The sequence below is a fragment of the Penicillium coprophilum genome (genome assembly GCF_028826855.1).
Source record: "Penicillium coprophilum strain IBT 35676 chromosome Unknown utg000001l_segment0_segment0, whole genome shotgun sequence".
NCBI lineage: Eukaryota > Fungi > Ascomycota > Eurotiomycetes > Eurotiales > Aspergillaceae > Penicillium > Penicillium coprophilum.
This window is the reverse complement of record NW_026622720.1, coordinates 3,315,374-3,342,683: the sequence shown is the minus strand read 5'-3', so window position 1 is coordinate 3,342,683 and position 27,310 is coordinate 3,315,374. Positions and strand designations below refer to the sequence as shown.

The following is a 27,310-nucleotide window of genomic DNA, read 5'->3' as shown; positions in this document are numbered from 1 at the left end:
CATGAAAGAACTCACTATTGCAAGACATGATACTGTGATATTGTAGGAAATGTTAAGACAATGAAAGGATCTATGTATGATAAGGCACTGTCTTGAGAGACACAGAATCTGGCTCAGGGAATAACATGTTTGCTACAATGCTACAAGATTAGAAAGGAGATGAAAGGGGAAGAAAAAGAAACCGAAACCTATTACTTGATAAAGAATACATCCTAGACAAGCGTCCTGGCTCCAATTGCATACTCCAAAGAATCATCTCTTTTCAATCTTTCCTACATACCTAACCATTATTTAGCTGTCTGAGCACTCTATTGTGTTACTCATCTATATGGCACTCTGAAGAACGGTCGCTTAAGACATAAAATTCCAGGCAAAATTGACTAATTCCAATGCCATCGAGATACCAATAGAGGAGTCTACACTGTAAGCATCATGTCGGATATGGTGTTTTTGAACCCATAAGCTATTTGTTGAGTTAGCATCACATTATCTCTCCAAAGGCTCACCAAATCAAAGAAAGAACTAACCCATCACAGAGGCTTAAAGATCCCCTTTCTAACAGCCATCTCCTCGACATCCTTCAGCCACTCGGTGCAGCGGTAGAGTGGAGTGTCAGGATACAGTCGTGTTCCCTTGAGCGTTACCTGAGCCCGCGGGGGAAGAACTGCTAGGCAGCATTCCTCTCGGAACCTCTCCAGATCTTCTTCCTCAATGGTCCCAATCTGCTTCTTCGAGCCTGGCACATGTTCTGGCAATACCTCCGGGTTAGGTGTTTGCCTGGGGGTATAATCCATGCCGTTCAGGATTGTTCCGGTGACATGATGCAGCCAACCCCTGTCTTCGCTTGGGTCGGTTTCGATGTAGATGGCAATGTGGTTTCTCTGCGCACCAATCGATTCAGTGGTGAATACTTTAAGAGCCATGGCGATGTACGATGTTGTGTTTTTGGGATAATTTTTTGGGTGCGAAGCCTGGACTTTTAAGGTCTAATGGGATGGATCGGGGATTTGTTGTGTCATGCAGCGGCTTGACTGGATATATTTCAGTCTTGCCTGACCTCAAAGGCAACCACACTCCTATGATCTTAATTATACAGATCTTGCTAGACATGTTTCATGCCTCCTAAAAGCATGCATACAAATAAAATGGGGGAAATGTCATCAGTTGGCCACGAAAATAAATATTGTCCAAACTAATCATTAGATGCGACCCTTCTAGGCTGGCAAATTCTGTCTACGACTGTAAAAATTCTTAGTATCCAAAGGAACAGTGCATATGAGACTATGATAGGTACAATATGGACTCTTGCACATGATATGCTGCATGCTCCACAATGAAGAGATGAAGAGATTAAAGCAGTCTAACTGTCAAAATATGTATTGTTAAAATAAGATAAAGAATGTACCAAAAGTCAGAACGCCTTTGTGGCTTCCTGCCAGGTATGCAATTATGCCGAAACAAATCCAATTCAGGGCTCGCATGTTCCGTCGTACAAAGAATAGATGATTCCATCATGTCTACCTGAATCTGATCAAGATTGGAAGTTCATGCTGTAGCCACCTGTCTTCGGGTCCTGGACGAACTTGAAGTTGTCAGTGGACAGACCAAATGGACTCAAGATCCCATTACCAAGCTATCCGATATTAGTATTACACTATCATCTTAAGATGAATATAATTAGGGGAAAGTACTCACGTCTTTTAGCTTGCCCATCATATCGCCCATCTCCTTCTCCCGCGCCTTATTAATGCGCTCAGGGAGTTCCCGTAATGCCCGCTGAACGACTCTTTTATCATCTGCCGGTAGGCTTTCAATGGCAGCAAGAGCCTGATAGTCCTCTGCGGCACCTTGCAGACTACCCCAGCCACCAATTTGGGTCTTCGCCTTTGCGCGTCTCATGAGGACTTTGGCTCGAAGTCGCATCACCTTGCTCCTCTGCTCATCCTCTTCTTGCAATCGTTGCAGTTCCTTCAACTCGGCTTCCTCGTCATCTCCAGATAGTTCAACCACTGCATCTGTGTGTTTATTGTCGGGTTTTGGTGCTTGTTTCCCCTTCGAGTCATCGCCCTTATCCTCTGGTGTAGGCGGAATAATCTTGTTGAGCCGTTCGATGGAGACAGTCGCGGAGTCTACTGCGGCCTTCCAGTCTTCCAATTTTAGATGGCATGCAGCGATATTACTGTGGATTATGGCGACATCGTAGTCAAGGTAGATCGGGCAGGAAGCGAGAGCTCGGTCGTAACAGGAAATGGCTTGGTCATAACTTTTTGCGATAAACAGCTGATTTGCCTCGGCTTTGATTTCGTGGGCTTCTTTTAGGAGTTGCTAACGCAAAAGAGATCGAAGTTAATATGCGGCTCCGGTTATCAGCTTGAACACCGTTACGACTCACGGCTTCTTCCTCGGCGGGGAAGTGGGCATCGTGGAAGACATCCTCATCACCACTATCATCGGTATCATCGGGGACACCTTTGCCGTCGCGCTCAGGCGCATTAGAGGATTTGCTCATTTTGTGAGCAGATCGTCGTCGGGCGAGAACATGAGATGTTGCCAAGGGCTCAATCACGGGACTGATAACGTTGATTCCCCACGTCTTATCAGAACCTTGTCAACATCCCACTCTGACATTGATAGACAGATACAGCCATGGCTTCCACTAATGAGTGAGTAGAAAGTGGTGGTGGATCGTTGTCACAGTTAAACATCAATTGACTCGATTGACAGCCTCCCCCGCATCCGAGCATGCCTCTTCGACATGGACGGCTTGTTGATTGACTCAGAGGATTTGTACACCATAGTCACCAATGAAATCCTCCAGAAGTACGGCAGACCCCTGCTCCCCTGGTCAGTCAAGGCGCAGCTTCAGGGTCGCCCCCAGCCGGAGGTTCGTCTCATACTATTTACCGCTATGTACCCGCGTACTTACTCTATATCTAGGCCGGGAAGATCTTCAACGACTTTGCCCAGCTCCCTATTAGCGAGGAGCAGCTGAACGAAGAGCGATCAGCTCTTCAGCTACACTACTTCCCAAAGTCACAACCGCTCCCCGGTGTGCCGACTCTGTTGTCCAACCTTGTGTCGACGCAGTCAACCGACGAGCCCGTGTATATCGCTCTAGCAACATCATCGCACAGAGGCAACTACAAATTAAAGACCGATCATCTGACAGAGCTGTTCTCAGCGTTCCCCGAACCTAACAAGGTTCTTGGTGATGATCCACGCATCGGCAAGGGCCGAGGCAAGCCTCTTCCTGATATTTACTTGCTTGCGCTGGAGACCATCAACATTGAGCTGCGCAGCAAGGGGAAGACAGAGATCAAGCCTGAGGAGTGTCTCGTGTTTGAAGACGCGGTTCCGGGCGTCGAAGCTGGTCGTCGTGCCGGCATGCAGGTTGCCTGGTGCCCTCACCCCGGTCTCCTAGGAGCCTTCAAGGGCCGGGAGGAAGAGGTGCTCGCTGGAGCCACTGGGTCCCACAAGGAGGAAGAGAAGACTGATGCTGAGAAAGAGGCAGAGGAGCTCCAGGCATGGCGTGTGCAAGGATCCGGAACGCCTGGGAAGATCGGTGACGGGTTTGGTCAGCTCTATTCTACCCTGGAAGACTTCCCGTATGCGAAGTATGGCATTAGAATTCCTTGAATTCCCGATATGATTGCCTGAGGGAGTACATACGTGGTATTGATGTTGCTTTAGATGTCAATACGGGTTACAGTGGACTGGGTAGAGCATCTAGCTAGAAAATAGTTTACATTCACGCAGTGATTTAATACGCTTTTCTGAATATACAAAATTTCACAGGTTGATCAAAATACTCATGATAATCAGTACATATATCAGGTGGGTATGATTGTTTTAGTTCTTTATGGGTAATGAAACCAACCTGGAACTGCCGCTAAGACATTTCAGTTTTAAGTGTCAAGAGGCAAGCGCACTCACTTTACGATAGTCTTACTAGAGACTCCGACTTTGAAAAAAGCCTCTTTCTGGAGCGGCGGAAGAAATATCGGAGACAACCGCGGTAGAATTGCAGGGATACTATTTTACAGTCACCTCTCTTCCATTTTCTGGGTGTGTCATTGGATCCCTTTGGCCCTCAAGCTGCGGGCTCCGAGTCGTAATTCATCTTGTTTTCTGACAACAGAAATGGCATTGACCAGACCTTGAGGCTGTTATCTGCCTGCTTAGTGTTCGCCGCTGGAATGTCTTCATCAGAGGAATCATCCGAAACAAAATGGCGCTGCCCAGAGCAGGTTGCAACAACACTCCCCATGGGGTGGAATATTGTACTCGTCACGGCATCTGTCATACATCAGCACTGAGCATCTTGGGCGTTGTCAAAAGACTTACCATCATGCACCTGAAACTCCCAATCGGGGTCCTTCCCTCCTGCACAGTGCTCTGGGTTCCTCCAAACCCTCATAAACCCATCGGTACCGCCAGCCCAAATCTCGTGAGAGCCATTAGGACCAGATGAAACAACATCGATTTTCATGCGTTGATTCGTGTAAGCCTTGCGCCCGCGCAAGTGCCCAAGCAGTTGCCCCGTAACCCGAACATCATAAACTAAAATGCCATCACTCTTGCGTTCAGCGACATATAAGTACCTGCCACAAGGGCTCCAGACTAGCTGTGTAACCCCACGACCCCCAATCTCACGGTTTGCGCTGGTCCTAGCCACGCTGAAAGTCCCGAGGAGCTCACCCGAGCCATTTGAGCTGTACAGTCCAATGTGTCTGGTGAAAGTTCCTGCAGCAAGAATACCATCCCCGCTGGGATTAAGGGCCAGAGCTGAAACAATCCCCTTCATGCCAATACCTCCGCCAACAATCTGCTTGCGTTTGCTGGGGATAGTCGGCATTGAAGATACTGGGCCTTGTGCTCCTGTCCGGGACACGTCGAAGAGACAGATGAGGCTATCTGACCCGGTGAGAAAATGGGTCCCACCTAGCGTGGATGGATATATCATCGAGTGTGGTGTGATAAATGCTTCTGTCATTGGGTTTACCAGGGAGTAGCTCGCCACTGATGCAGGAGCAAGGGCTGATGATAACCGAATTGGATGATCACGGACAGATGAGAGGAATAAGGTGGTAGATGGATCTTGAAGGTTGTAGAAGGGATATACTGCGGTAGCATAAGTCGGCTCCGCTGAGGGTAGAGTTGAGTATGGGGATAGCTGGTGGGTGGGCCTGTCCTCTAGTAGATCCGGTGGCCTGACTATGTGAGTAAAAGAATCAATAGCAGAACATGGCCAACTTACAGAATCCATGTTCTGATAGAATGATCCGCTGAATCTGTCAACAGGGTCGTTCCATCCGGGGTCCTGTATACCATAAGGTCAATAAATATTGATCATAGGTCGCTGAGCTAGAGACTTACCATTCTGCACTCTTGAAATAGTCAAGGTCGGTAGTGGATGTATCACTAGAGACATCGGCAGATTGACTTTGGACTATTGACGGTGAAACCGAAGAGAGTCGCGACGAATTGATTGATAACTCTCTTTTGTGTCGTCTTGTTGATGCCACGCATACTGGCGTCCACTCTTTGACATTCTCATCAGCCATAATGACAGATACCGCCCAGGAAACTAGACAGTTGTCTCCGGTGAAATTTCTAGATGGTAACAATTTAATCAAAGGGTTATTTGACCCCCAAGTTCTGAGTAAGACCGGATTCCAAACGAGAAAGAATAGGTCGAGCAGGACATGGGTCAAAAGTCCGCGAGCTACATATATATTTCAGCGGTCACAGGGATGACATCTCGGCGAGGTTCACGATGGAATACAAATTAAGCTATGTAGTTTCCAAGTATCGAACAAAGAACATACAAATGAAGTATAAAAATGAGTAGACGGCCTTGGCTAAGGAAATATCGGGTCGGATAAATAAAGTACCGAGAAGCTTCGCGCATTCCGGAAATCACATTTGCGCAGCTTCGTTCTTATTATTGAGGGGGCCCATTAACAGGTTCCATTTTCATTCAAGCATTGAAGCCTATTGTCATATTCAAATATGTTTGCTCCCAAGGCAGCAGCGCCTGCCGCAGGTGGACTTTCTCTAAACACAAACTCCACCACTTCTTTGTTGTCAGTACTCCCTCTCATGTTTGTCTCTGATTACACCTATCAGACCTATCGCTCGATCCCTTGCTCTGATTCGCTTCACTTTCTCTCCCAAACTCTTGTTAGTCGCGGCTCCCAGGCTGCGATCACATTGACATTACGCAGAAGAGAAACGGAAAAAAAGCTAACCGCAACATCTCATCAACAGTGGCGGTAACACAGCCACATCCACAGCTACTTCTGGCGCAACTACTACCAGCAGCCTCTTCGGGAACACCGCGAGTTCGACAGCGCCTAAACCAGCAGGAGGATTATTCGGCGCTCCGGCGGCAGGGACCACACAAGCACAACCGACTGGATCCAACATGTTTGGGGGTCAACAGCAGAGCGGTACTACCGGCAGCAATCTGTTCGGAGGTACAACTACCACTACACAGCCTTCTGGGACCAGCAGTTTGTTCGGTGGGCCGACTGCTGGCGCTGGCACCGGCACGACTCAAGCAACAACAGGCGGTCTTTTCGGCGGTGGTACATCCACAGCCCAAGCTCAGACAAAGCCGGCCTTTGCAGGACTCGGCGGTGGACTTGGTGGAGGATTAACAGGAGGAGCCACGGGAAGCATGTTGTAAGTGCCCGTACTTTTGCTCTCGTCTTATAGCTTATATTCTAATGGTCTACAGTGGTGGCGGCCAGAGCACAGCCCAACAACAACAACCTCAAAAGCCTACCCTCTCTCTCTTCGGCCAGCCCGCACCTACACAGACCACACAACCACTACAACAGAGCACCGCTACCAGCACGGTAATTCCAGGCGTGAAAGTTGACGTCAGCAATCTCCTGCCGACCACCAAGTTTGAGAGCTGTGCGGATGAGATCCGTAACCAAATCGAAGCTATCGACAAGCACATTTTGAACCAGATGAAGATGTGTCATGAGGTCGGAGACTTACTCCCGACCATCGAGCAGCAGGGTGCCACAATTCCTAACGATGTCGAATTTGTACAAGGCAAACTGGAAACCATGCAACATGCGCTTGAGAACGATGCTAGTGACATTGATGCGCTGCGCAGCCTAGTTACACGGGATGCGGCCGAGGCCCAAGTTGCGTTCCGAGCAATTGATACGCTGAAGCTCCCTCTACAATACCAGTCCTCTGGCGGTGGGTGGTGGTCTGTGCAGGATCAACAGATTCCGGAGCGATCTATGCGCTCCAGTCGCAAAAACACACTTGCTCTTCCCGACGGTGTGGAGGGTGACGCATCAACTGATGTCAATGGAGTTCCCGTCAATCTGGTCGACTACTTCTCTCATCGCTCGAAGGAGATGAAGGAAGTTCTTACAAGATATACTGGCAACCTCAAAGAGATCGAGGACCATCTCCACGGTGTGGAGGCTACACTCAACCGTCAAATCAGCGATTTTGTGAGCTCCAAGTCTCGAGAGGGAGCTGCGGGGACACCCCGGTCTACCATCAGCGAGCTTTCGGGTGTTCTCTCAGATGTTGAGGCTGGAATTATGGGTGTTGCCACTCGTTTGAGCAATGTATCGGAACAAGTACAAGATTTGTCGATTGGGCAGCAGTCCCTTGGCGATGGTCGGCTTCATCTGGGATAGAGAAGAGAACTTAGCGAGATTTTGATCTGTATTATTATGGGAGCTGATCTTCAGCATGCGAAACATGACATCCAGCAGTTTATCTGTTAACTCCGAACTCTGATTGGTCTGACCCTTGTAGAATTATGCTATGGCTAACTACAAAGACCGTACGATGACTTCTGCAGTTACCGGACCAAGAGGCGCTGCCACAGACTTGTAATCAGTTCCCAGCCAGGCGCACCCGGTCGAAATTTGCATGATTCTGTTTTAACAGATGCCTCTGAAACTCCCAAGTGTTGAAATTTCACAGCTATTTAGGTGTGATTCCATGTGAACTCTCTATGTTCTCCCATAATATCGATTTAGAAATCCCTCACGTTAACCTATACTCCGTATCAAAATGTCGAAACTAGTCTTCACAAGCGAGGCTGCTTGTGCTTGGCAATGACCTTGTCCTTTGTCAAATCCCCACTGTCCACGAGCGCCTTGCTCTTTTCCATCTCCTACAGGGCTTTCTCTCACTTTCCGCGAGGCAAATTCCCCAAGCTCTCTTGATTTGTCGAGTTCCATCCCACGTCTTACCCACGCAGTTGCCCCTAGATATACACGAAACTGGGTAAAAGGAAAGCTATGTTCGTCATTGAAACCAGATAAGAGAAGCACTGACTTTTATCAATTGGTGTTATAAGAGCCTCTTAATCTACCCTCTCCAATGCTATTCAGATGCCATTCCAAACGTCGATATTAACAGAGAGTGTAAGGATAGTACTGTACTCTAGCATAAGCTTGACATTCCAGGGTTTGAATGATCCCTCATTATTTCAGGCAAATGTATATCATATGTAGTTTCATAGCATGCTACATATAGAGATGGTACGTACTCTGCCCCGGTGTAGTACTAGTGAGGCTGAGTAACCCGTCCAAATCCGCCACTCTTGCGTGATCGCCTCCTTAGCGCCATTTCTAATCTCAACCTCCACACTGCACACCTATACCTCGAGTGAACTCGCATCGAAATACCTTCACCTGAAACAGCGGTGAGAACTAGGTGGTATATCAACAGAAACGATTTCCATGTTCATTCGGTGAAGATTGCAAATCTCGCCATCAACGTCAGCACAATTGCGTGATCACCCTGAATATCCTGGGGAGAGGAAGCGGGTCTCATTGTCGATGTCTATCAACCAATCATCTCCTTCCCGTCTTCCTATTGTTTTCGCCTGAGGTGATTCATCTGAGAGATTGCGCCATCTCCGTGAACTCCGGGGCATGCGAGATCCATAATCCAGAATGGCGTTATCCGGGGTTGACTCACTTGGTCTCAATTGCTTGTTAGCTGGTATATAAATAGTTTCTTCCCTCTCTATCCAAACTTACTTTTAACTTTGATACGTCTTATTGCACTGATACATCTGCACTTTCTATACACTTGGATTGGAGATGGCCCCATCGTTAGAAGAGTCCGTGGTGACTGTGGCCCCAACGGTGGCCAAGTTCACCGTTCCGGTTCTCGCAAAAGATCTCGCGGGCGACAACAAGTTTGGCTATCAGCCCGGCCGAACCCCAGTTACTCGGCACGACAACTATGCACATGAAGATTTTTTGCCCTCATTTCCAAACATCCATTGGCCTCCGCTTGAATATACTCCCTACCAGGACAAGGGATTACGGGGCGACCCCAAGTTCCGCAATCTACTGAGGGACGCCACAGCAGTCTTCGATCACAACCCCAAGATCGGAACCGAAATCCATGGCGTGGATCTATCAAAACTCGACGATGCACAGCGGGATGACCTTGCCAGACTAATTGCGTACCGAGGTGTTGTCTTCTTCCGCTCCCAGAAGAACTTCGATATCGAGGCTCAACGTCAATTGGGCCAATATTGGGGCAAGCTACACAAGGTAAGGCATCTCAGATGGCTTGAGTTTATTCATGTGAGTATATATACTAACTATAGACAGCACGCTACTACATCCGTTCCTCGAAAGCCAGGTCTCGAGGACGTCCATGTCGTCTACACTGGCGACAACTCCGGTGACAACCGTGCCCTCTTCACGCCAAGTTTCTTATGGCACTCGGATGTCACCTATGAAATTCAACCTCCATCCTACACATCACTTAAACTTCTCTCCGGTCCACCCCGAGGAGGTGGCGGTGACACTTTATGGTCCTCGCAATACGCCGCCTACGATGTGCTCTCTTCACACATGCAAAGCTACCTCAAAGGCCTCACCGCACTCCACTCAGCCGATATGCAAGCCAACGACTCTCGGGCACTAGGCCGGCCCGTGCGCCGGGACCCCGTCACCACCGAACACCCACTCATTCGGACGAACCCAGTCACCGGCTGGAACGGACTTTTCTTTAACCCAGGTTTTGTGAAGAAGATCGTCGGTATTCCGGCCGCAGAAAGCGACGCTATCATTCGGTTCCTCACTGATGTGATCGCTACGACCCAAGAAATGCATGCCCGCTTCTCATGGAACGAGGACGACGTCGCACTCTGGGATAATAGATCTACCAACCACAGTGCGTCTTATGGTTTTACACCGCACCGTCGCCATGCTGTGCGTGTTGCGGTCCATGCCGAGAAGCCTGTGTTTGAGGAGTCTGGGAAATCTCAAGAGAATGAACTTCATGCTTTGTATGGACTGCCGGCAGTCAACAAAGATGGATCTCGCCAATCGAACTATAACGATTAGGTTGGCCATATAATGTTCATGGACTTTATTCTTTCTCCCATAGTAATTAGCGACATATCAGAATCAGCGAAATATCATAATTCATCTTTTACATATTCCTGTTCGCACAAGGACCTTGGCCGAAGCTCTCCAGGTGTGTTTGGTGTGTATCTGCTGTGTATCTCGTACCTGCCTCATGTTGTTTTGTCCCTCGTACCTTCCCAATTCAGACCCTCTATCACCCCAAACTCTTCCCACCTCTCTTCTTCTTTTCTCGTAAACAAATCTCTCGCGTCCTTCTTCCTCTCATTCGCCATAATGGCTTCCAACCCACCAACCCTTCTTGAGTACGCCAGGTTTTACAATATCGCGGAGGACTCGACTCGATATTGTCCAAGCACTTATGCAGACGAGACTTGTGAGCTAGCAATCCCTACTCCCCCTGTTGAGGGTCTCAACCCCGAACACCCGGAAGAACGTCTCAAAGAAATCGACCGACGCTTCTGCACTGAGCTCATGATGGAGAGACTCGCGACTAAGCCTGAGGATATGGAGTTCCTGAGTGGATGTCTCCAGCTTCAACCGTTCAACGGAAATATCTGGCGTGGCATCCTGCCTGAAGTGACAACATCTGAGCTTAAAGGCGAGCCTCTTCTCCTCACAACCCAAGATGAGAGAATGTTCACTTCGTCTGAATTTCATACGAATTTCGCGCAGAGTCCCACTCTATCGTCCCCTAGCCCTTCGGTTCATCTGCTTGTTCCTAGTGGTCCTGATGTTCCGGCTGTCCCTATCAACACGCGTGATGTCTTTGAGTTCTACAATTCGGCAATAGCCTCCCAGTCCAAGGGCCTTGAATGTTTTACTACGCCTGACAATGTGGCTGGGGAATCCTCCAATATTACCACAATCTCCCATCTTACAGGAGATGTTGTGCCCCCGATCGTGGGACCCTCGGGGACCGTGCATCAGTTTGTCAGTATTGAGTCCGACCCTGTTCCCTCTATCCCAGATCAGGGGAGTGAAGCTTGCGCTCCAAGTGCAATCAGCTCTGAGGTAAGTGCTTGTCAGATGATTATTGGCGGTAAAAGTAGCTGATCAAACTAAGTACCCCACCGAAAGTGAGTTCAGTGCATTTGCTTTTGATAACACCGCATCTCCACGATTGTCCGATGTCAGTCCATACAACAAAACACAAACCCCATCCTCCATTGTTTCTCTGATTCTGACCAAGAAAAGGGTTCTCCGTTGGCGGGATTGACAGCCAGAAAGCGCAAGCACCCAGGAATTTGAAGAGAGAGGAAGAGATGGAGGCTCCTTCGAGGTCTGTGGCGGATACAGGCATGTCTTGTGACCGGAAGGGAATTGTGGCCGCTTCTCTGAGTACAATTCATGAGGACACGCAGTCTGTGTCAGATGGCATCTATTTGAGTTCCGCAATAACTCGACCATCAAACGATCAGAATAGCCCTCAGCTAGCACGAGCTTCACAGAATGCAAACGATAACCATGTTTCCCTCCAAACTGCTTACGAGCAGAACCCCGATTTCATGCCCAATCATATCTCGTCCACGGACAAGAGAAACTCTTGCGCTGCTCAAGCGGAGCAGTTTCGGTCAAAGCTTGGCTACAATTCACATCCCACTGGATTGAGAAAGGTCCCTTTCAAGCCTTCATATGACGTTTCCTCCATAGAGCGTACAGTGACCCCGAAATTATCCCAAGCAGTATTTGGTGGCCTTGGATCATTGTCCTTGTTCATGCGGACCAGGGGCAGTGATGGAGGATATGTCAGCTCATCGCATGATCCATCGTCCCTTTCCCTGTCAGAATCGACAAGAAGTGGACAAGGCGAGCTCTCAAACGACCCTCCATCTGGCGACAGTCCCCCAGACAATGATAAGGATTCATCGGATCCTTTCGCCTTGCCCGGCCCTGCCTTCTCCATGCAGGAAATGGTGACCCGATCCGCGTTCAACCCACCACCAATGTTCTTCTTGTCTACCACCCTTCTAAGAACTCACCTGTCAGTGATCAGAGATATGGAGGGATGGCCAGGTAATCCACCTAAACTAATCTACAGGGAGTATGGGGACACACTCTCGGATCCCCGATACTATTGTGACGCAGAAGTCATTCTGGCACCTGATACTGGCCTCATTCTGACGACGCCTCATGAGCTGACCCAGCGGTATCTTCCAGGACATGGGCCAAGGAATGAAAGGCTCAATGGAGTCTGGGGAATCAACTCCCCATTCCGGGAAAAGGTTTTCCGCCTCATGCATCGCTATGCTTTTCTGGTCATTCTCATCTGCGAGTCTAGCGACGCAGACGTCAGCATGGCTGCAAATGTCTCCACGTTAAGGGAAATCGGTTCGCTTGCTCAATTTTGTAGCAGCCATCAGGAACTGTGCAAGACATTATCAATGCCGATCCCAAACCACTCGGCGTCCATTGTATTATGGTGTTTCGGTATGGGAAGGCTCCGCTATGACACATTTCCCCCTGAAGTGATGGAGAACATCACTGAAGAAGAGTCGGAATACGAAGTCGCTCTCCGCGACCTGGGGATTAATCCTTTCGCAGGTCGCCTCATCTTAGATAACATTCGCGTTGGTGGTTTTAACCAATTTCCTGGCTTCGACCTATATCCCCTCCCCCTGCCCTCTCATGAGACAGTTGCCAACACGAGCACAGATTCAAGAGCTTTCGATGTATTCATAAGTATGACTCCCTTGGAGCGGGATATGGAATACGGGTCTTTTGTGGGCGAAGGTGTGATGAACAGGGTGTCGGAAACGATCGAATCAACGGCGCACTTGGCCTCCAATGAGAATGAGACTCACGGTGAAGATATTTATAGCACTCAGATCAGCCTCAAATAGTTGTCTGGGGACATGGGTTTTTATTATTACGATGTCCAGATGGGAAGAAACAGATGTCATGTTGCATGCCGAGAACCTGTATTGATAATGAGATTCAGTCCATCCAAGTCTTACCTTCACTGCACAATTGACTTCCAAGGTTTATATAGAAAGACCATACTGACGGCACCCAAAGAATTTGGAATATATGCCAAAAGGAATAGAGAGGAGATGATCAAGTCTGCAATTACCGACTACCCACCCCGGCAGAACCACCGGGATGAAGTTAAGTCGCAGTTTAATTTAAAAATACAGTGGACAAAGACATGCAAGACCCAAGGCCAATCCAGCGCTTCAAAAACTCATGCATGCAAAATAGAAAGACAGGCCAAGATAGGAGTCAGAACTGACATGATACTTAAACAATCAAATGTCAAATATCACCCAGTGACAGCATCCCGATTTGCTATTATTTTTTGTTTTTTTTTTTTGTTCTTTTTTTCTTGGTCAGTGTTCTTGAGATCGTTGAGAAAGGTCAAGCTCGTGACGTCGCGTCGGTATGATACACGTCAGGGGTCTTCCAATATCCCCGTCGCGATTTTACAGCGAAACGGGGAGTTGGTGTCGACATGACAGAGAGGGGGTTGGATGGCGGCGAAACAAAATCGTGTAAGAATAGTGGCTTGGAGACTAATTTACTCCTTGATCTTGGCCAAGATACTAGTTGGGATGTTAGTGTTGTTCTCGAAAGTCAAGGGATGGGAAGGAACATACTCGTGATCACGGAAGAGGGTGTACTCCTCCTCGCCGACCTTGATGGCGTTACCACCGAACTGAAAGATGGGTTAGCATGTATCATCCAAATACTCGCAAACACCGAATGTGAATTGCGAGGAAAGTGTTGGACCACATACCTGGGGGATGAGGACCTTGTCACCGGCGCTGACACCCATGGGGATACGCTTTCCGTCGCGATCAAGGAGACCGGGGCCAACAGCGAGGACCTGGGCCTCGTTCTGCTCCTTCACGGCAGCCTCGGGGAGGAAGATACCGGAAGCAGTCTTGGCCTCGGGTTTGATGCGCTGGACCAGGACGCGGTCCAGGAGGGGAGCGAGGGACTTGATGTTGCGGAGGACAGACTGAAAAGGGGTTATATTAGCAATAGTTTTCTTCAATAGAGCAGCCGACTTGAATTGGGCATCGCGCGCTTGTTGCGCGGGTTTTCGGGTATCCGGGATCGGCTTGAGGGAAGAAAAAGTTGGGTGTGGAGGAGCTTGTAGCTCTCCGGGAGGTGAGGAAATTGGGAATTTCGTATTATGCAATCAATCAGAATATATCACGTACCATTGTGAAAGAGAAGGAGATTCCTAGGGAGATCGTAAAGTTGAAGATGGGATGGAGAAGGGAAGAAGATGGAACTGGTCCGGGGGAAGAAGATCTGGACTGGAGAAATTTCCAGAATGCCAAGACCGAACCATTGAGCTTCTTCCGAACAGCCTTGTCCATGCTCTCATTCTCTATAGAATTGATAGTGATGTACAATATTCTATTTGTTGTTTACTCACTGTCACTTTTAGTGATATGTCTAGTATAGCTGTCCATCTAGGTACGTTGTTGTACACCCCTTCCCTAACCTACACTTTTACTTCTGCACTCTGTACGGAAGCTTGAACTTGTAAATTGTTCATTGTCATTGTCATTCCCTTTGTATGCATGAAACGCCATGAGATCCCATTATTCCAAGGGTGAAACCAAAGCTACCATCACAGTAATACGAATTCCATATCAAACTACCATCTTCGGCCCCGTCCTCGGCCCCCGTAACCCCCACGTTGATCGTATCCGCCGTAGCCCATTTGACCCTGACCACCTTGGTTAAATCCTTGACCCTGGGGCTGGCCCCCAAATCCAGGTTGATTCTGCTGGCCACCAGGAGGCATCATCGACTGAGCGTGTTGCATGAAAGCCATAGGATCCATGTTGGACGGGTCCAAGCCTTGAGACATCATGCTGGCTAGCATGTTCTGCATCATATCTGGGTTCATATCCGGCATGCCGGGCATACCGGCCATGGGCGGCGCGGCACTAGCTGGAGCAGCGGGGCCCGGTGCACCAGGCATCGGGGGCATTCCCATGCCCATGAAGGCCTGCATATCGTCCATCTGTCTCTTCTGGCTACCAACTTCCTGTCTCAAGCCCTGTTGCTTGAGACAGTATCCTGCCCATGTGAACTCGTCAAAACCGTAGTTGAAGTAGTCGGAGAGATCTGACCCGGGTCGGCGCCAGGGCTTGTCGTCGGATGGGAAATCGGCATCCATGTCGGTGGACATGATCGGTTTCCCTGTCATGGGGTGGATGGGGTTTGCATTGACATCGATGGTGGAGCTGTGAATAGCTGGATAGGCGGAACCTGGCTTCTCGGAGGAGGGTCTTGCAGCTGCGGCTGCGGCTGGGTGTCCAGGAATCGGAGTCGCGGTTTCATATCGAGGAGTTGCGGATGGCGTCGCAGATTGTGTTACTCCGGCTGAATCTGCAGAAGATGGCCGTTGTGATTCTTGTCGCAAGGTTGTATGGCGCGGGTGGGAGCTAGAAATATCAGTAAGAGTGCAAGGAGCATGATGGCAGCTAACTCACGCTTCGGGAGCTGGTGCGCCTTCGGGTGCTTCTGTGATAATATTGAAGTCATCCTGCAGGTAAAATCAGTAAGAAAAACAACTTTCAGGTAGGCGTTAGAGTGGTGCATACATCATCCTCTTCTTCCTCTTCTACCTCGTCGTCGTCTTCCATATAATTGCTGTCCTGCTGTTGGCCTGGAGCTGCATTTTGGGTGTGGTTGAGCGATTGCGTTGTCGGAACCGCATCGACGGGATCATAGAAGTCATCTTCTTCTTCGTCCATGGTTTCTGAAATTCAATTCAACGGGTAAATGCTGCAGAAAGTTGTATCAAAGAGGATCGAGATCGAAGGTCGCGCGCATGGGAGCCGAGTTTGTCTTGTTTGCAGCGGTGTGCCTTTGCGCGATTTCAAAGTTGGAACTTGCGATAGAGATTGTTGGAATTGAGACAACCAGTCAGCTTGGTAGATAGGGAATTGCGCATATACTGTGCTGCCTTGAATGTCAAGGCTTTTTATAAACTAGTCATCATGTAAAATTTACTTCAAACGCTTCATAGTAGAAATTCAGAATCACGTGATAATCACAAGACGTCACTGTCTCGACTCTCTCATCTCAACAGTCAAATCTAAGCTGAATATCTCGCGAAAATGGCAGAAGAGGAGAGTAACACATCCACTCCACGGTCCTTCGCCGGCCAAAGCGTCTCCGCTGAGGAGATGCTGAAAGAACAAACCGTCGGTCTTGTTCATCTGTCCGACTTTCGCAAGCGGCGCGCGGAAGTTCTCGAGCAAAAGGAGCGCGAGGCGCATGACAAGTCTCTGGGGCTACTGGCATCTGGTAATTCAAGAAGTGCAACCCCCTCTACAGGCGATGTAACTGACGGGTGAGTCAAGAGTCTCGACTTTTCTTTCCGTTCATTTGAGCTGATCACAGCGCAACAGATCAACACCTCCCCGGAGTGATGGTCCCGCGAAAAAGAAGAAAAAGAAGGCTCTTGCGAAAAGCAAGTTGTCATTTGGGGATGACCAGGACGAAACGGGGGAGGACTCCGCGGTAACTACACGCGACTCAAGCGTATCACGGTCAGGTTCGAAAACACCCGCCGAGGATAGCGCTACGCGACGCATGAAAGCAAATCCCAACGCACCCCCTCCGCCCAAAGCCGTGACAAAGGCATCCTTGGAAGCTGAAGCGCTGGCTCGCGACACTCTCCGCAAGGAGTTCTTGATCATGCAGGAGGCTGTGAAGAATACCGACATCCTCATTCCCTTTGTCTTCTACGATGGAACGAGTATACCGGCCGGGGCTGTCAAAGTCAAGAAAGGCGACCATGTTTGGTTATTCTTGGATCGATGCCGGAAGGTTGGTGCTGAGATGGGTGTACGCGGTGCCAGCGGTGCATCCCAGGCGAAGAAAGATAATCGCCGAGAGTGGGCACGAGTCAGTGTCGACGACTTGATGCTTGTCAAGGGCGATATCATCGTTCCGCATGTAAGTTTATTCTAAGCTGCACTAGTCGAGGGCGATATCTTATCTGACATTCACACAGCACTATGAATTCTACTACTTCATCGCCAACCGAGTGCCCAGTCTTTCTCGAACTGGTGGTTTGTTGTTTGATTATTCTAACAAACCCCCGGTTGCTGATCCCACCAATAACCCGCTGTCGCAACCTATTGACGATCAATTAGAGGGCGCAGATAAGGATTCCTCAGATACCAAGGTCGTAGATCGACGGTGGTACGAGAAAAACAAGCACATTTACCCGGCCAGTCTGTGGCATGAATATGAGCCCGGGAAAGAGTTTGAAGAGAAGATGACTTCAACACGGCGCGATGCTCAGGGAAATACATTCTTTTTCTAGCTCGCTGAAAACATATAATGATTCAATAGACAAATACCGAATATCTTCTGTCCAAGTTGTTGCTTCATTACAAAATTTGCTTTTGAGGTTGACTAAATTAACACCTCCCGAGACTAACCTGTGATCTTCACTTCTTGCTCTCTCCGCCCACGTCCCATCTCCAGCGACACCATGGATTTTTCTCTCAGATGCAATTCTCTCAAGTGTCGGGCAGAGTTGAAAGAGAAGGCAGTGGTGACGACCTGCTCGTGAGTTGCTCCGCGATGGTATAGCTTAAGTCAGAGCCTGATGTTTCCAGGCACGTCTTCTGCCACGCATGCGCAGAAAGCCTTGGACTATCTCGTCCTACCACCAGTAGTCGACACTGTCCTGCGTGTCAGACCGTACTTCTGAATCCAGATGATGCTGTCTCAACAATCTTAAATCCAACGGAGGACTACAAAACAAGCGTGTTGAGTGGGTTAGATCCAAACACAATTATGGAATGTGCTGGTCGTGCACTTGCATTTTGGGCATATCAAAGCACACAGGAGATGTTTGTCCTACTTCCTCGGCATCAAATGGCACCATGGGAACATCCAAACTGACTCGAGCAGATTCTACCAGGAGTACCGGGCGAAGACACTCACGGAGAAGTATGCCAACCTAAACACGCAGATGGACAAGGTCATCCACAATGCCAATACAGAGATCTTGTCCCTGCAGAACAAGCTATCCGGTCGGTGCAATCGAGGCTTCACTTTGATATCCGACTAACGTCTGTATGCAGACATGCAATCAACTCAAGAAGACCTCCAAAAGAAAAATCAAGAATTGAATGATATGTACCGAGATAAGAACAACAAACTCGCTCAAATGACCAATCTCTACAACCTTCTCAAAGCTCGTGCCATGCGGTCTCGGATGCAGACCGCAGCCTCAGACACAGTGTCCCAAGCTCTCTCATCTCTCAATGCTCCTCCGCCTGTCTCCGTTTCTCGACCTGATGTCCCGGCGCGGCCCTCTGCCCAGGTCACACGGCACCCTAAGACACCCACTTTTCCCGTCAACCCAGATGGAGTCGAGCAGCTTCATCGGTACCAACGAAGCGGCACTGGTAGTTCCAAGAGGGCAAGGACAAGGACACCTCGCGAAGCCCCAATGCCTCCCCCTGTACGGCCCAACTGGGATGGGCGGAACAGTATGTATTGACCCACAGTCCCCAAGGCTTACCAGCTAATCTGCTTTTGACTAGGTAGAGGTCCAGATCTTACTCTCCAACATCGTACTCGACTTCCTCGTATTTCTCGGCCTCCGGCTGTCTCATCTGAGTTTCCTCCTGGTGATGCCATTATGCAGCGATTTGGGAGTTAATCGTTTACTTGTTAGGTGGAGTATCTGTATGGATATGGAGCGGTTACTTTCACCGATTTGTTGACCGGGACGTTGATGTTGTACGTTGAAGCTCTCAAAACTTGGTATCATTCGATTCACGGTCACCAAGTGGAAGGCCATACTTTTGCCTACGAAGTACTTGCATGAGGAACCAACTCTTATGTCAAACTTGTGATCTATATCCAACAAGCGTTGTTAGTCTCTCCTAGAGAGAAATGGGCAGGGGAAATATTAGCTTCTCATGGGAACAAGTCTGATATCTCCAAGGCCATGCAGGTCAGTAGGTAACAAACGGAGAGCATGGGGAGTCAAGAGTCAACTCCTTGAGTCTCTGGTTGTTGACTTCCTCCATATGTGTTGTTCTTGTTAGATCTGCAAACAACCAGCGTCTCTTCTATCCGCGACTCTCTTTGCTTTCCTCTTCTTTTCCTTGCTCTGTCTCTTCTCTTCTCTCGCCTCCTTGCCTCGCCTCAATTCTCCCCAGCAGCGGTCACCATCTCCATCTCCATATCCATCACCTTTACGATCACCACCATGTCTACGGGCCATCGTACATTACCCTCTTTAGTTTCTTGAGATCCTGTCTAACTTTGTATCCTCTCTTAGCATACCACAGCCTCCTACTGCCTCGCAATGCATTATTCGAGTTAAAACCTTCACCAGGCAAAGGATGGGGCGCTTTCGCAACAAAACACATTAAACGAGGATCTCTAATCTTGAGGGAAAAGGCCCTCTTCTTTATTCCGGAGTCGCATGTTGATATCATGGAATGCAACATTTTTACGGCCTTTATGCAACTGTCGCCCAGCCAGAAAGAGCAGGTTTTACTGCTTCGAGATAATGGGTCAGAGAAATTTCAATCATTCGTTGATATTCTATCCGAAAACTCTTTCGCTGTTGGGGCAGAGTATCCCGGCCGAGGACTGTTTACCATTGGATCACGATTCAACCATTCGTGTTTACCCAACGCCAGGGCTCCAATCACGCCAGGACCGTTCATTGAATTCTATGCCATCAAGGACATCGAGGCTGGCGAAGAGATCTACTTCTGCTATAATGCAGAGCTCAAAGCCAAGACCAAAGATGAGCGTCGGGAAGCCTTGGGTTTTACGTGCGATTGCAAAGCGTGTGTGCCTGGAACTCCCTTCCAAGAGCTCAGTGACTTGCGCCGGCGACTGATTCGCGGAATACTGTACATTATTCGAGGAGTGGACTTGGACGGACGAATGCAATCCTCACGGTCACCAGTGATTGTGAACCCCGAATTGAAAGCTGCCGCTGAGAAGCACAACATTCCTCTGTCCTCTAAGTTGGTTCTTCGACTTTTGTCAATCGTCTTGCTTGAAGAAGAGGGTCTTCTGGACGACTGGGCGGTTGAAATAGTCGAGACGAGCATGGTGGAACCGGTGGCTTTGTTCAAGTCAGAAGAGAACCAGCGGATTTCCCAGGCTGCTCTGGCTCAGGATACGTGGTTAAAGAAATTCCAAGGGATGCTCCAATTGTACGGACGAGAAGACCCTGCGGATCTTTTCGTCAGAATGCTGCAACGGCCGGGTCAAGTGTACGGCGGAGGAGCTATGTCACTCTGGCCCTGATTCTTGTCTCCAAGGGGGTTCTGTTTTTCTCTGCTTTACGGCATTTGAGGTCTATGTTTTCATGTTGGAGTTGGTATTGCCCAGGCGGTGTTGCTATGAGCGGGATGTATGTAAAGCAGATGCTCCACGGCAGAGCCGCATTCCCGTAATCAAGTCTGATTTCTTTCGATCTTCAATTCTATCCTCTTGTAACTTTCAAGTTTGTAAGTAATCTTGCTATATGCAATATAGCAAGCTCCACAAAGTAGAAGCAGATCAAGGTCGCCAACACGCTGCAAGCTATCCTCACCCGTCTCATATGGCGTTCGTGGAGCTGCAGAACCGGGGCATTTCTAAGCATCTAATCAGTCAGAAATACGATGGACTTCATATATTCATTTGATAGAAGAAGTGGCAACCCTACTCTGACCAGTGCTGATCTCTTTGCAAAAGACATGATCTCCGGACTAGACGGGAACAGCAACCATGAGCACTCGAAAGATTGCAAGAATATATGAGAGGTAGACCGATTTTGAAGCACTCTCCTTGTTAATATCGACCAGACCTCGCCTTTTCGACGTACGAGAAATGTGACGATCACGGCACAGGCCGCAACTACGCCCGTTGCGGGGGAATCTGACTAGACAGCATTACAGCATTATCAACTTTGACCAACTTTCCGCTCGAGACTTAGACCTCGGCAGGGAAAATGCCCGAAACGCCGAGTTTTCCCTTGTCCCAAGTACCTCGATGACCCTCGCTCCAGGAGTCCAGCCAACGGGATCCCTGAGGTTGTCGGCGAGAAAAAAGGGGCGAAGCTTACTATGTGTAATCACCAGAAAATACCCATCGATTGTCCCTGCGAGTTTCGCGTACTTGCCGAGGCAGATACTCTGGTATTGAGGTAATGGAGAAGTTTGGCCCGCCAATGACGACGTCTTGTGGTCAATGAAACGCAGGAAGAGGATCAACAACGGCGCCAGTCTCACACAACGGATGGCATCAGCTGACATCTTAACCAGCGAGCTACAGGCTGCTTTATGATGTTGCATTTGCTATTAGGTGTGAAGTGGTTTGACATACTCAAAGCCGAGAAATCTCCCTATGGTCTTTAGATACATTTGGTCCTTTCGGGACTTCAAAGAAAATCGAGGTCTGACTGGAGACACTTGGGCAAATCCAACTTTTCCACATCCTGTCCTTTCAAATCTCTCCCTCGAATACAATCTTCAACACAAGACCACCACCGATAACTACACTCTTCAGCACGGGAAGGCTAATAAACCCAGCAACACTGAACGGAACCAAAACCATCTGTTCCTCCGGCTTTTGCATCGCCAACCTAAAGAACCAAGGCGACGTAATCCCCAGCCATGTGATAACCCAACAAAAGCCAAGGGCCCTTTGCCACCAGGCCGGTAAGCCATTATTCTGGGAGCCCCGTGTTCGTTTCCAGAGAGCCAGAACACCATCTTCAATCATATAGCCGACAACGAAAGAGAGAAAAAAGGACATAGTCCCAAGTTCCTTTGGTGACACGTTCCGCACACTATCGATTACTACGTGGACTAAGCCGGAAAGGAAGAACACGATGAAAACGTTGACGTATCGTTCCAACGACGATCGAGGCAGACCGAGGACATCGCGGGCGAGAAAATTGCTAGTCGACGTGAGGGGCAGTCGTAGCATTTGATGCCAGAATTTTCTAAACCACAAAAATGAGATCGAATCAAGTCGACAGATATAAGGACGACTCACCCCCAAAAGTTTCGAAGTGTATACATATCTGCCATTCTCCCTATGATCGGCGGGCTGTTCGAGGGAGAATCACCCAGGCTCACGGAGACGATCGAAGCGACGCGGTAGTAAAAGCTGATCACGATTCGAGACACAACGAACCAAGCCATGAGAGTCTGAAACAACTGTTCTCTCCATTTTTGTCCGGGGAAATTCCCTGGGGGCCCGAGGAAATGGACTGTTCTTCATCTTGGTTATTCAAGGCTTGTTTCAAGGCCAAAACACTGAGTGTATCGAGCGTTATAAATTGCCAGATAGCAATAGCGGTCTCTCTAACCAAGAATCGATCTCGCGGGATCACCTTGGGATCTCTCTTGGTATAGTAATTTGGGAATGGTGGGACATTCTTCGCTTGACGAGGTGTGTTGATTGCCCGCGTGTATGTGAGTAATTTGAAAGCCTGGAATAGACGGGATAAAAACTTCTTGTCTCCTTCGGTGTCGACAAAGTCGCGCCCGGCTTGAGGGTGGATCAGGAGCAGGTCCAGAGCTGTCAAGACGAAGATTGAAGAATTTCCGATCAGGTTGGTCGATGTGTAGCCTGGGTTTTGAGTGGGATACATCACCTGGAGCACGATCCATATCATACATGGTATAGACAGGTAACGTAGAGGAGAGTGTGTAGGTGTTGTGATCAGGACAACAGTGGGGATGAGACCTTGAAGAATGGTGAAAGCGAGCAGCCGCCCGTGTGACTGATACTGAATCATGGCTGGGATAGATCAAGCGAATCACTCATTTGTACTCCGTATAGAGCAAAACTACACCTGTATAGGGTAGGTTGGTATTTTCCAGTAGGGAAGTGAAGGGAATTTTCGATGTCTCGACTGTTTATAAAGTGAAACCTACAGTTACCCCACTTCTCTATAGAGAATGCCTATTTGTGAATCAGAAAATAACATTTGAGTCCATGCAGAAGCAAAATGGTTGTGATACAGGTTTTTTGTAGAGGCCTCATTTGGTGGGCTCGTATGCATCTCGAATTAGGGTCCTCACGATGAGCTTTTTTTTTTAATGTCCTGTAGGTGAAATTCATAAACATTTGCTAGTATCTTGACTGTTTATTCCCTGATCGTATAATGTTTGTTGTTCTCGAGACTTGTACACATCTACAACAGAAAACCTCCAGGGTTGAGCCAGATGTCGAGCATTCTAGACCACATTTGGACTAACCCAAATCGGTCTATACATATACGCCTCGGCTTAAACCGATGAAATCCACTGCCCCGTTTAGTGTTTCCACTGCTTATGGAGTGGAGTTGATATGTAGCCGATTTTATTCTTGTGGCTGCCTTTTATAATTGCCTTGTGACACAATTCAAATGTGTAGGGATACAAATGGGACATACCCTACATTTTTTATAATAGCGTTGATCTAGATCTACAATCTTTATATCTCTGAGGATCCGATCCTAGGCTATATATTTACGAGCCCCTACAGAGCAAACTTAGATCTAGTCCTAACGCCCTTTCAAATCTATTGAACGTTTATTCCTTTTTTGTAATACACCGCATGTAAGCTCGCATAGCTCTGCCACTTCCATCTAGGACCCGACTTCTTTACGAGCGGACGTGAAAACATATTGTCTGTCAGTATAGAAAGCGTTTCCAATTTTCCACAATGAAGAAACCCGCCTCTGCCAGGTATATCATGGAGCTAAGAACGTAGTCCTTCGATAATCTTATGTTAGTACTCATACTTCTGTCCCTCTATAACCACAGCTTGCAAGCTTTGAGCTTATATTACACACGCATGTTGTACTATGCAAGGTCGTCCTACCCACAGCTACCTACAACAAAGAGTCACCTACTCCGGACATTGAAGAACATTGCATAGTACGTTCCCACCCCAAGGAAGCAGAATAGACACTAAACCCATCTTGTTATAAGTCTCAAGTTAGCCCCCGCTCGTCCGATGCTTATCTTGCCCTAATCTCGGGGCAGCGGAAGTCGCCACCTCGGTATGCTCCAACGCTGGCACGGTCCCTGGATGATACCTGATGGGACCTGATCTTCCTGTAAATCCGGGGTGCAGAGGGAGCTTGTGTGGAGTCTGCGGGAGCTTGTCTTTATTTCCAGGATTTGAGCTTATTCAAAATTACATACGGTACATATCCATGTATTAATTACATCGGTATTTTTCGGCGGTTTCTTTTTCTTCACCAACACACATTGGAACTGAACATACGACTTACTCTACAGATACACATGTATCCGCCTATATTTACTTAGGGAACAATTCTGGGACAATAAATGCCTCGTATCATTGATATTATCCGACGGGACATCACATCTAAATCCGCCGGGAGGGAACATAAAATGAAATCTATTCAACGGAGAATCATGTACGTCGGCACCAGAAGGACCGGGTCTTTTCGCCCGGGCGGGAAGTAACGCCATACCCTCAGCAAAATAGGACAGACGCCGGGGGTGACATCCACATATCCGCAGATCTCCCCCGGAATCCCGCAAAAAAAAAAACAAGTCATATCATGCCATGCATTATACCACAAACCGATGCAACGGACACACGCTGCAAACAAACATCAAATAAGGATTAAACAATTTAGGCGCCGAATTCCTTGACGTCGCTCTTCTTGCCCTGGAGGGCAAGGGGAACGATGCCGCTGACGTGCATCTCGGGTCCGTAGACGTGCATGTCCAGGCCAAGCTCGATACCGACAGACTTGATGTTCTTGAGACCCTCCTGGTAGTTGGGACCGGCACGGCGGACCCAGATCTGAACCTTGTGCTCGTTGAGGACGGTGGCGACCTCACGGATGGCGCGGATGACACCCTTGAAGGTGCTGGCCACGTTGGTGAAGTTGGCAATACCACCTCCAATGAAGAGAACCTTACCCTCGGGGTGAGTGGGGGCACGCAGCATCAGGTCCAGCACGGTGCGGGCGTAGTTGAAAGTCTGGGTCTCGGTGGGGGCACCGGAGTACTCGCCGTAGTTGGCAAGCTCGCTGACGAAACCAGCGGAGGCAATGGCATCGGCGTAAACGACGGAAGCACCACCACCGGCGACGAGGGTCCACACACGGCCGCTGGGGTTGAGGACAGTCAGCTTGAGGGAGGCACCGGTCTTGGCGTCCATGTCGGAGATGAACTTCTCCTCCTTGCTCAGCTCACGACCGAAGGGGGCGGGGAACTCCATTGGTGGGCCAGCGTCAATGCTGACCTTGCCATCAGCGGAGGCGAGGATAGGGGAGCCCAGGGCAGCGGGGCTGCGAGCAACGGCCCACTTGGTACCGCACTCGAACTCAGCAGTCTGGTCGAGCTTGGCGGCCAAATCCAAGAAGTGAACCTCGGCGGAGGTGGCGTCAGCGTTGGGGATGACAACCAAGGGGTTAATCTCGAGATAAGTGAACTGGCAGTCAACGTAGACGGCGTAGAGGCGAGAGATGAAGTCAACCAGGACATTGTGAACACCCTTGGGAACCTTGCTCAACAGGGTCGCGGCGATCTCCTCGTTGGAGGGGTATTGCTTGAGGTTGACGGGGATCAAGAGCTTCTCGGCCTTCGCATCGACATCACCGACGTCCACACCACCCTCGTGAGTGAAGAGGATCCAGTCACCCTAAAATTGGACCATTAGCTTCCATACCCTTCCAATTGTGGTCAAAACTGCGGGGAAAGCTTACCTCACGGACGGAGTTGATGTTGATGTAGTATTCAGTCTCCTGGGGGTGAGGCACGAAGGGCTCAACCAGGAATTGGCGGAGAACACCAGTGACGGTCTCAACCTGAACATCCTTGGTGGCACGAGCCTCAATCCAGTCGCGGGCCTCAGTCCAAGTCTTGTTCAAGGCCAGCAGACCGCTCTTACCCCGACGCTTGATCAATTGATCGGGTTTGGCGACGAACTTAGCACCGGGGGTCAGGAGCCAAGGGTAGGAGATTTCAGCCTGGTCGAGGACATCCTTGACGGCCTTGTCATCGGGGAAGTGAAGGGAGGCGAGGCGGGCAGGAGGATTATGTGTTGCGGAGGCAGGAAGAGGAGTAGGCTTGATCACTGGGGCGCGAGTGAGGTGGTAATTGAGGATGGCCTTGCCGTCGGCCTCAAGAATAGATTTGGCGGACATGATGTGATGTGATGTGGTTTCAGAAAAGATGTGTGAGAGGAAGAGAGGAGAGGAAGGGAAAACGAGGTGGGATATTTTGAGCTGAAGGGAATAGGGAAAAAGGTGGGAATTGGGAATTCTGTGTACTGTAGTGTACAGCGTACAAAAAAAAAAAAAAAAAGAATTGTGCTGAATATTACAGCGTACAACTCGGCAGGTCCCACCTGTTGAGGGAGAGACGATCCTACGGTGGGGGGAGAAGAAAGATGGCTTCGTTGGGATTCTCCACAGATAGTACGGAGTACTTACGGCTACTTCTGATCGCGCCACTGATTGTACCTATTTTGAGGTACTGGTTGGTTCCCCGATACCGCTTTTTAGTTGTTGAGATCGACCGGGATTCGGGGATTTATTACAATCCCCCGAGGACTATCTATACACCGGCTATTTTATAAGGTATTTGCAGATTGGACATCTGTGTAAAGTCAAGAGAAAGATACATTTCATGTATTTTAAGAAATATTTGAATCTATCTATATAGATATTGTAGCTATATCTATGGAGTACCTCTATATATATACAACCCCATAGTAATACCAGTGGATACAGTATCGTCAGTACCCGGTACTTTGGGGACTGCCAAGTGTTGAGCTGTTCTGCGGATCCGGCGGTCTGGGACGAGCTGTACGGTGTATCTGCGAGTACTCCGAGTATCACACCCCGCGCACTTTTTTCTCAACAGCTTCTTCTGCCCCCTTCTCTTCTGTACACTTCCTGTTTTTTTCCTTTTCTCTATTTCCTCTCTAATTTCACA

General features: G+C 48.9%; 14 protein-coding genes across 14 annotated transcripts; 7 read left to right on the top strand and 7 right to left on the bottom strand.

The window, feature by feature from the left end:
• Positions 1–530: 530 nt before the first annotated feature.
• On the bottom strand, positions 531–923 carry N7500_001285 (uncharacterized protein; the record flags this gene model as incomplete). The annotated part of the gene is made up of 1 exon (XM_056672431.1): positions 531–923. One exon carries the CDS (start codon positions 921–923, stop codon positions 531–533), a length of 393 nt encoding a protein of 130 aa, XP_056538004.1.
• Positions 924–1,531: 608 nt separating this feature from the next.
• N7500_001284 (uncharacterized protein) lies at positions 1,532–2,509 on the bottom strand (the record flags this gene model as incomplete). The annotated part of the gene is made up of 3 exons (XM_056672430.1): positions 1,532–1,633; positions 1,696–2,325; positions 2,393–2,509. 3 exons carry the CDS (start codon positions 2,507–2,509, stop codon positions 1,532–1,534), a joined length of 849 nt encoding a protein of 282 aa, XP_056538003.1.
• A 137-nt stretch (positions 2,510–2,646) lies between these two features.
• N7500_001283 (haloacid dehalogenase superfamily protein) lies at positions 2,647–3,636 on the top strand (the record flags this gene model as incomplete). Its single annotated transcript, XM_056672429.1, has 3 exons — positions 2,647–2,663; positions 2,725–2,884; positions 2,938–3,636. The coding sequence occupies 3 exons, from the start codon at positions 2,647–2,649 to the stop codon at positions 3,634–3,636; spliced, it is 876 nt and encodes a 291-aa protein (XP_056538002.1).
• Positions 3,637–4,090: 454 nt separating this feature from the next.
• N7500_001282 (uncharacterized protein) lies at positions 4,091–5,564 on the bottom strand (the record flags this gene model as incomplete). The annotated part of the gene is made up of 4 exons (XM_056672428.1): positions 4,091–4,296; positions 4,345–5,210; positions 5,258–5,320; positions 5,377–5,564. 4 exons carry the CDS (start codon positions 5,562–5,564, stop codon positions 4,091–4,093), a joined length of 1,323 nt encoding a protein of 440 aa, XP_056538001.1.
• Positions 5,565–6,012: 448 nt separating this feature from the next.
• On the top strand, positions 6,013–7,676 carry N7500_001281 (nucleoporin FG repeat-containing protein; the record flags this gene model as incomplete). Its single annotated transcript, XM_056672427.1, has 3 exons — positions 6,013–6,086; positions 6,271–6,687; positions 6,743–7,676. 3 exons carry the CDS (start codon positions 6,013–6,015, stop codon positions 7,674–7,676), a joined length of 1,425 nt encoding a protein of 474 aa, XP_056538000.1.
• A 1,422-nt stretch (positions 7,677–9,098) lies between these two features.
• N7500_001280 (TauD/TfdA dioxygenase family protein) lies at positions 9,099–10,361 on the top strand (the record flags this gene model as incomplete). Its single annotated transcript, XM_056672426.1, has 2 exons — positions 9,099–9,560; positions 9,621–10,361. The coding sequence occupies 2 exons, from the start codon at positions 9,099–9,101 to the stop codon at positions 10,359–10,361; spliced, it is 1,203 nt and encodes a 400-aa protein (XP_056537999.1).
• Positions 10,362–10,658: 297 nt separating this feature from the next.
• On the top strand, positions 10,659–13,225 carry N7500_001279 (uncharacterized protein; the record flags this gene model as incomplete). The annotated part of the gene is made up of 4 exons (XM_056672425.1): positions 10,659–11,396; positions 11,449–11,518; positions 11,580–12,366; positions 12,424–13,225. The coding sequence occupies 4 exons, from the start codon at positions 10,659–10,661 to the stop codon at positions 13,223–13,225; spliced, it is 2,397 nt and encodes a 798-aa protein (XP_056537998.1).
• Positions 13,226–13,899: 674 nt separating this feature from the next.
• Positions 13,900–14,551, bottom strand: N7500_001278 (co-chaperone GroES family protein; the record flags this gene model as incomplete). Its single annotated transcript, XM_056672424.1, has 4 exons — positions 13,900–13,924; positions 13,979–14,037; positions 14,119–14,343; positions 14,549–14,551. The coding sequence occupies 4 exons, from the start codon at positions 14,549–14,551 to the stop codon at positions 13,900–13,902; spliced, it is 312 nt and encodes a 103-aa protein (XP_056537997.1).
• A 443-nt stretch (positions 14,552–14,994) lies between these two features.
• fip1 (cleavage polyadenylation factor subunit FIP1) lies at positions 14,995–16,102 on the bottom strand (the record flags this gene model as incomplete). Its single annotated transcript, XM_056672423.1, has 3 exons — positions 14,995–15,790; positions 15,839–15,891; positions 15,950–16,102. The coding sequence occupies 3 exons, from the start codon at positions 16,100–16,102 to the stop codon at positions 14,995–14,997; spliced, it is 1,002 nt and encodes a 333-aa protein (XP_056537996.1).
• Positions 16,103–16,468: 366 nt separating this feature from the next.
• On the top strand, positions 16,469–17,685 carry N7500_001276 (FAM50/XAP5 family protein; the record flags this gene model as incomplete). Its single annotated transcript, XM_056672422.1, has 3 exons — positions 16,469–16,704; positions 16,763–17,312; positions 17,371–17,685. The coding sequence occupies 3 exons, from the start codon at positions 16,469–16,471 to the stop codon at positions 17,683–17,685; spliced, it is 1,101 nt and encodes a 366-aa protein (XP_056537995.1).
• A 171-nt stretch (positions 17,686–17,856) lies between these two features.
• N7500_001275 (uncharacterized protein) lies at positions 17,857–19,038 on the top strand (the record flags this gene model as incomplete). The annotated part of the gene is made up of 5 exons (XM_056672421.1): positions 17,857–17,933; positions 17,984–18,220; positions 18,282–18,403; positions 18,455–18,865; positions 18,920–19,038. The coding sequence occupies 5 exons, from the start codon at positions 17,857–17,859 to the stop codon at positions 19,036–19,038; spliced, it is 966 nt and encodes a 321-aa protein (XP_056537994.1).
• A 555-nt stretch (positions 19,039–19,593) lies between these two features.
• Positions 19,594–20,654, top strand: N7500_001274 (SET domain-containing protein; the record flags this gene model as incomplete). The annotated part of the gene is made up of 2 exons (XM_056672420.1): positions 19,594–19,609; positions 19,666–20,654. 2 exons carry the CDS (start codon positions 19,594–19,596, stop codon positions 20,652–20,654), a joined length of 1,005 nt encoding a protein of 334 aa, XP_056537993.1.
• Positions 20,655–21,836: 1,182 nt separating this feature from the next.
• Positions 21,837–23,139, bottom strand: N7500_001273 (wax synthase family protein; the record flags this gene model as incomplete). Its single annotated transcript, XM_056672419.1, has 3 exons — positions 21,837–22,338; positions 22,392–22,608; positions 22,656–23,139. The coding sequence occupies 3 exons, from the start codon at positions 23,137–23,139 to the stop codon at positions 21,837–21,839; spliced, it is 1,203 nt and encodes a 400-aa protein (XP_056537992.1).
• Positions 23,140–24,995: 1,856 nt separating this feature from the next.
• aclA (putative ATP citrate lyase subunit (Acl)) lies at positions 24,996–26,526 on the bottom strand (the record flags this gene model as incomplete). The annotated part of the gene is made up of 2 exons (XM_056672418.1): positions 26,077–26,526; positions 24,996–26,012 (listed from the first exon to the last, which is right to left on the bottom strand). The coding sequence occupies exons 1-2, from the start codon at positions 26,515–26,517 to the stop codon at positions 24,996–24,998; spliced, it is 1,458 nt and encodes a 485-aa protein (XP_056537991.1). The 5' UTR covers positions 26,518–26,526.
• Between the last annotated feature and the right edge of the window lie 784 nt (positions 26,527–27,310).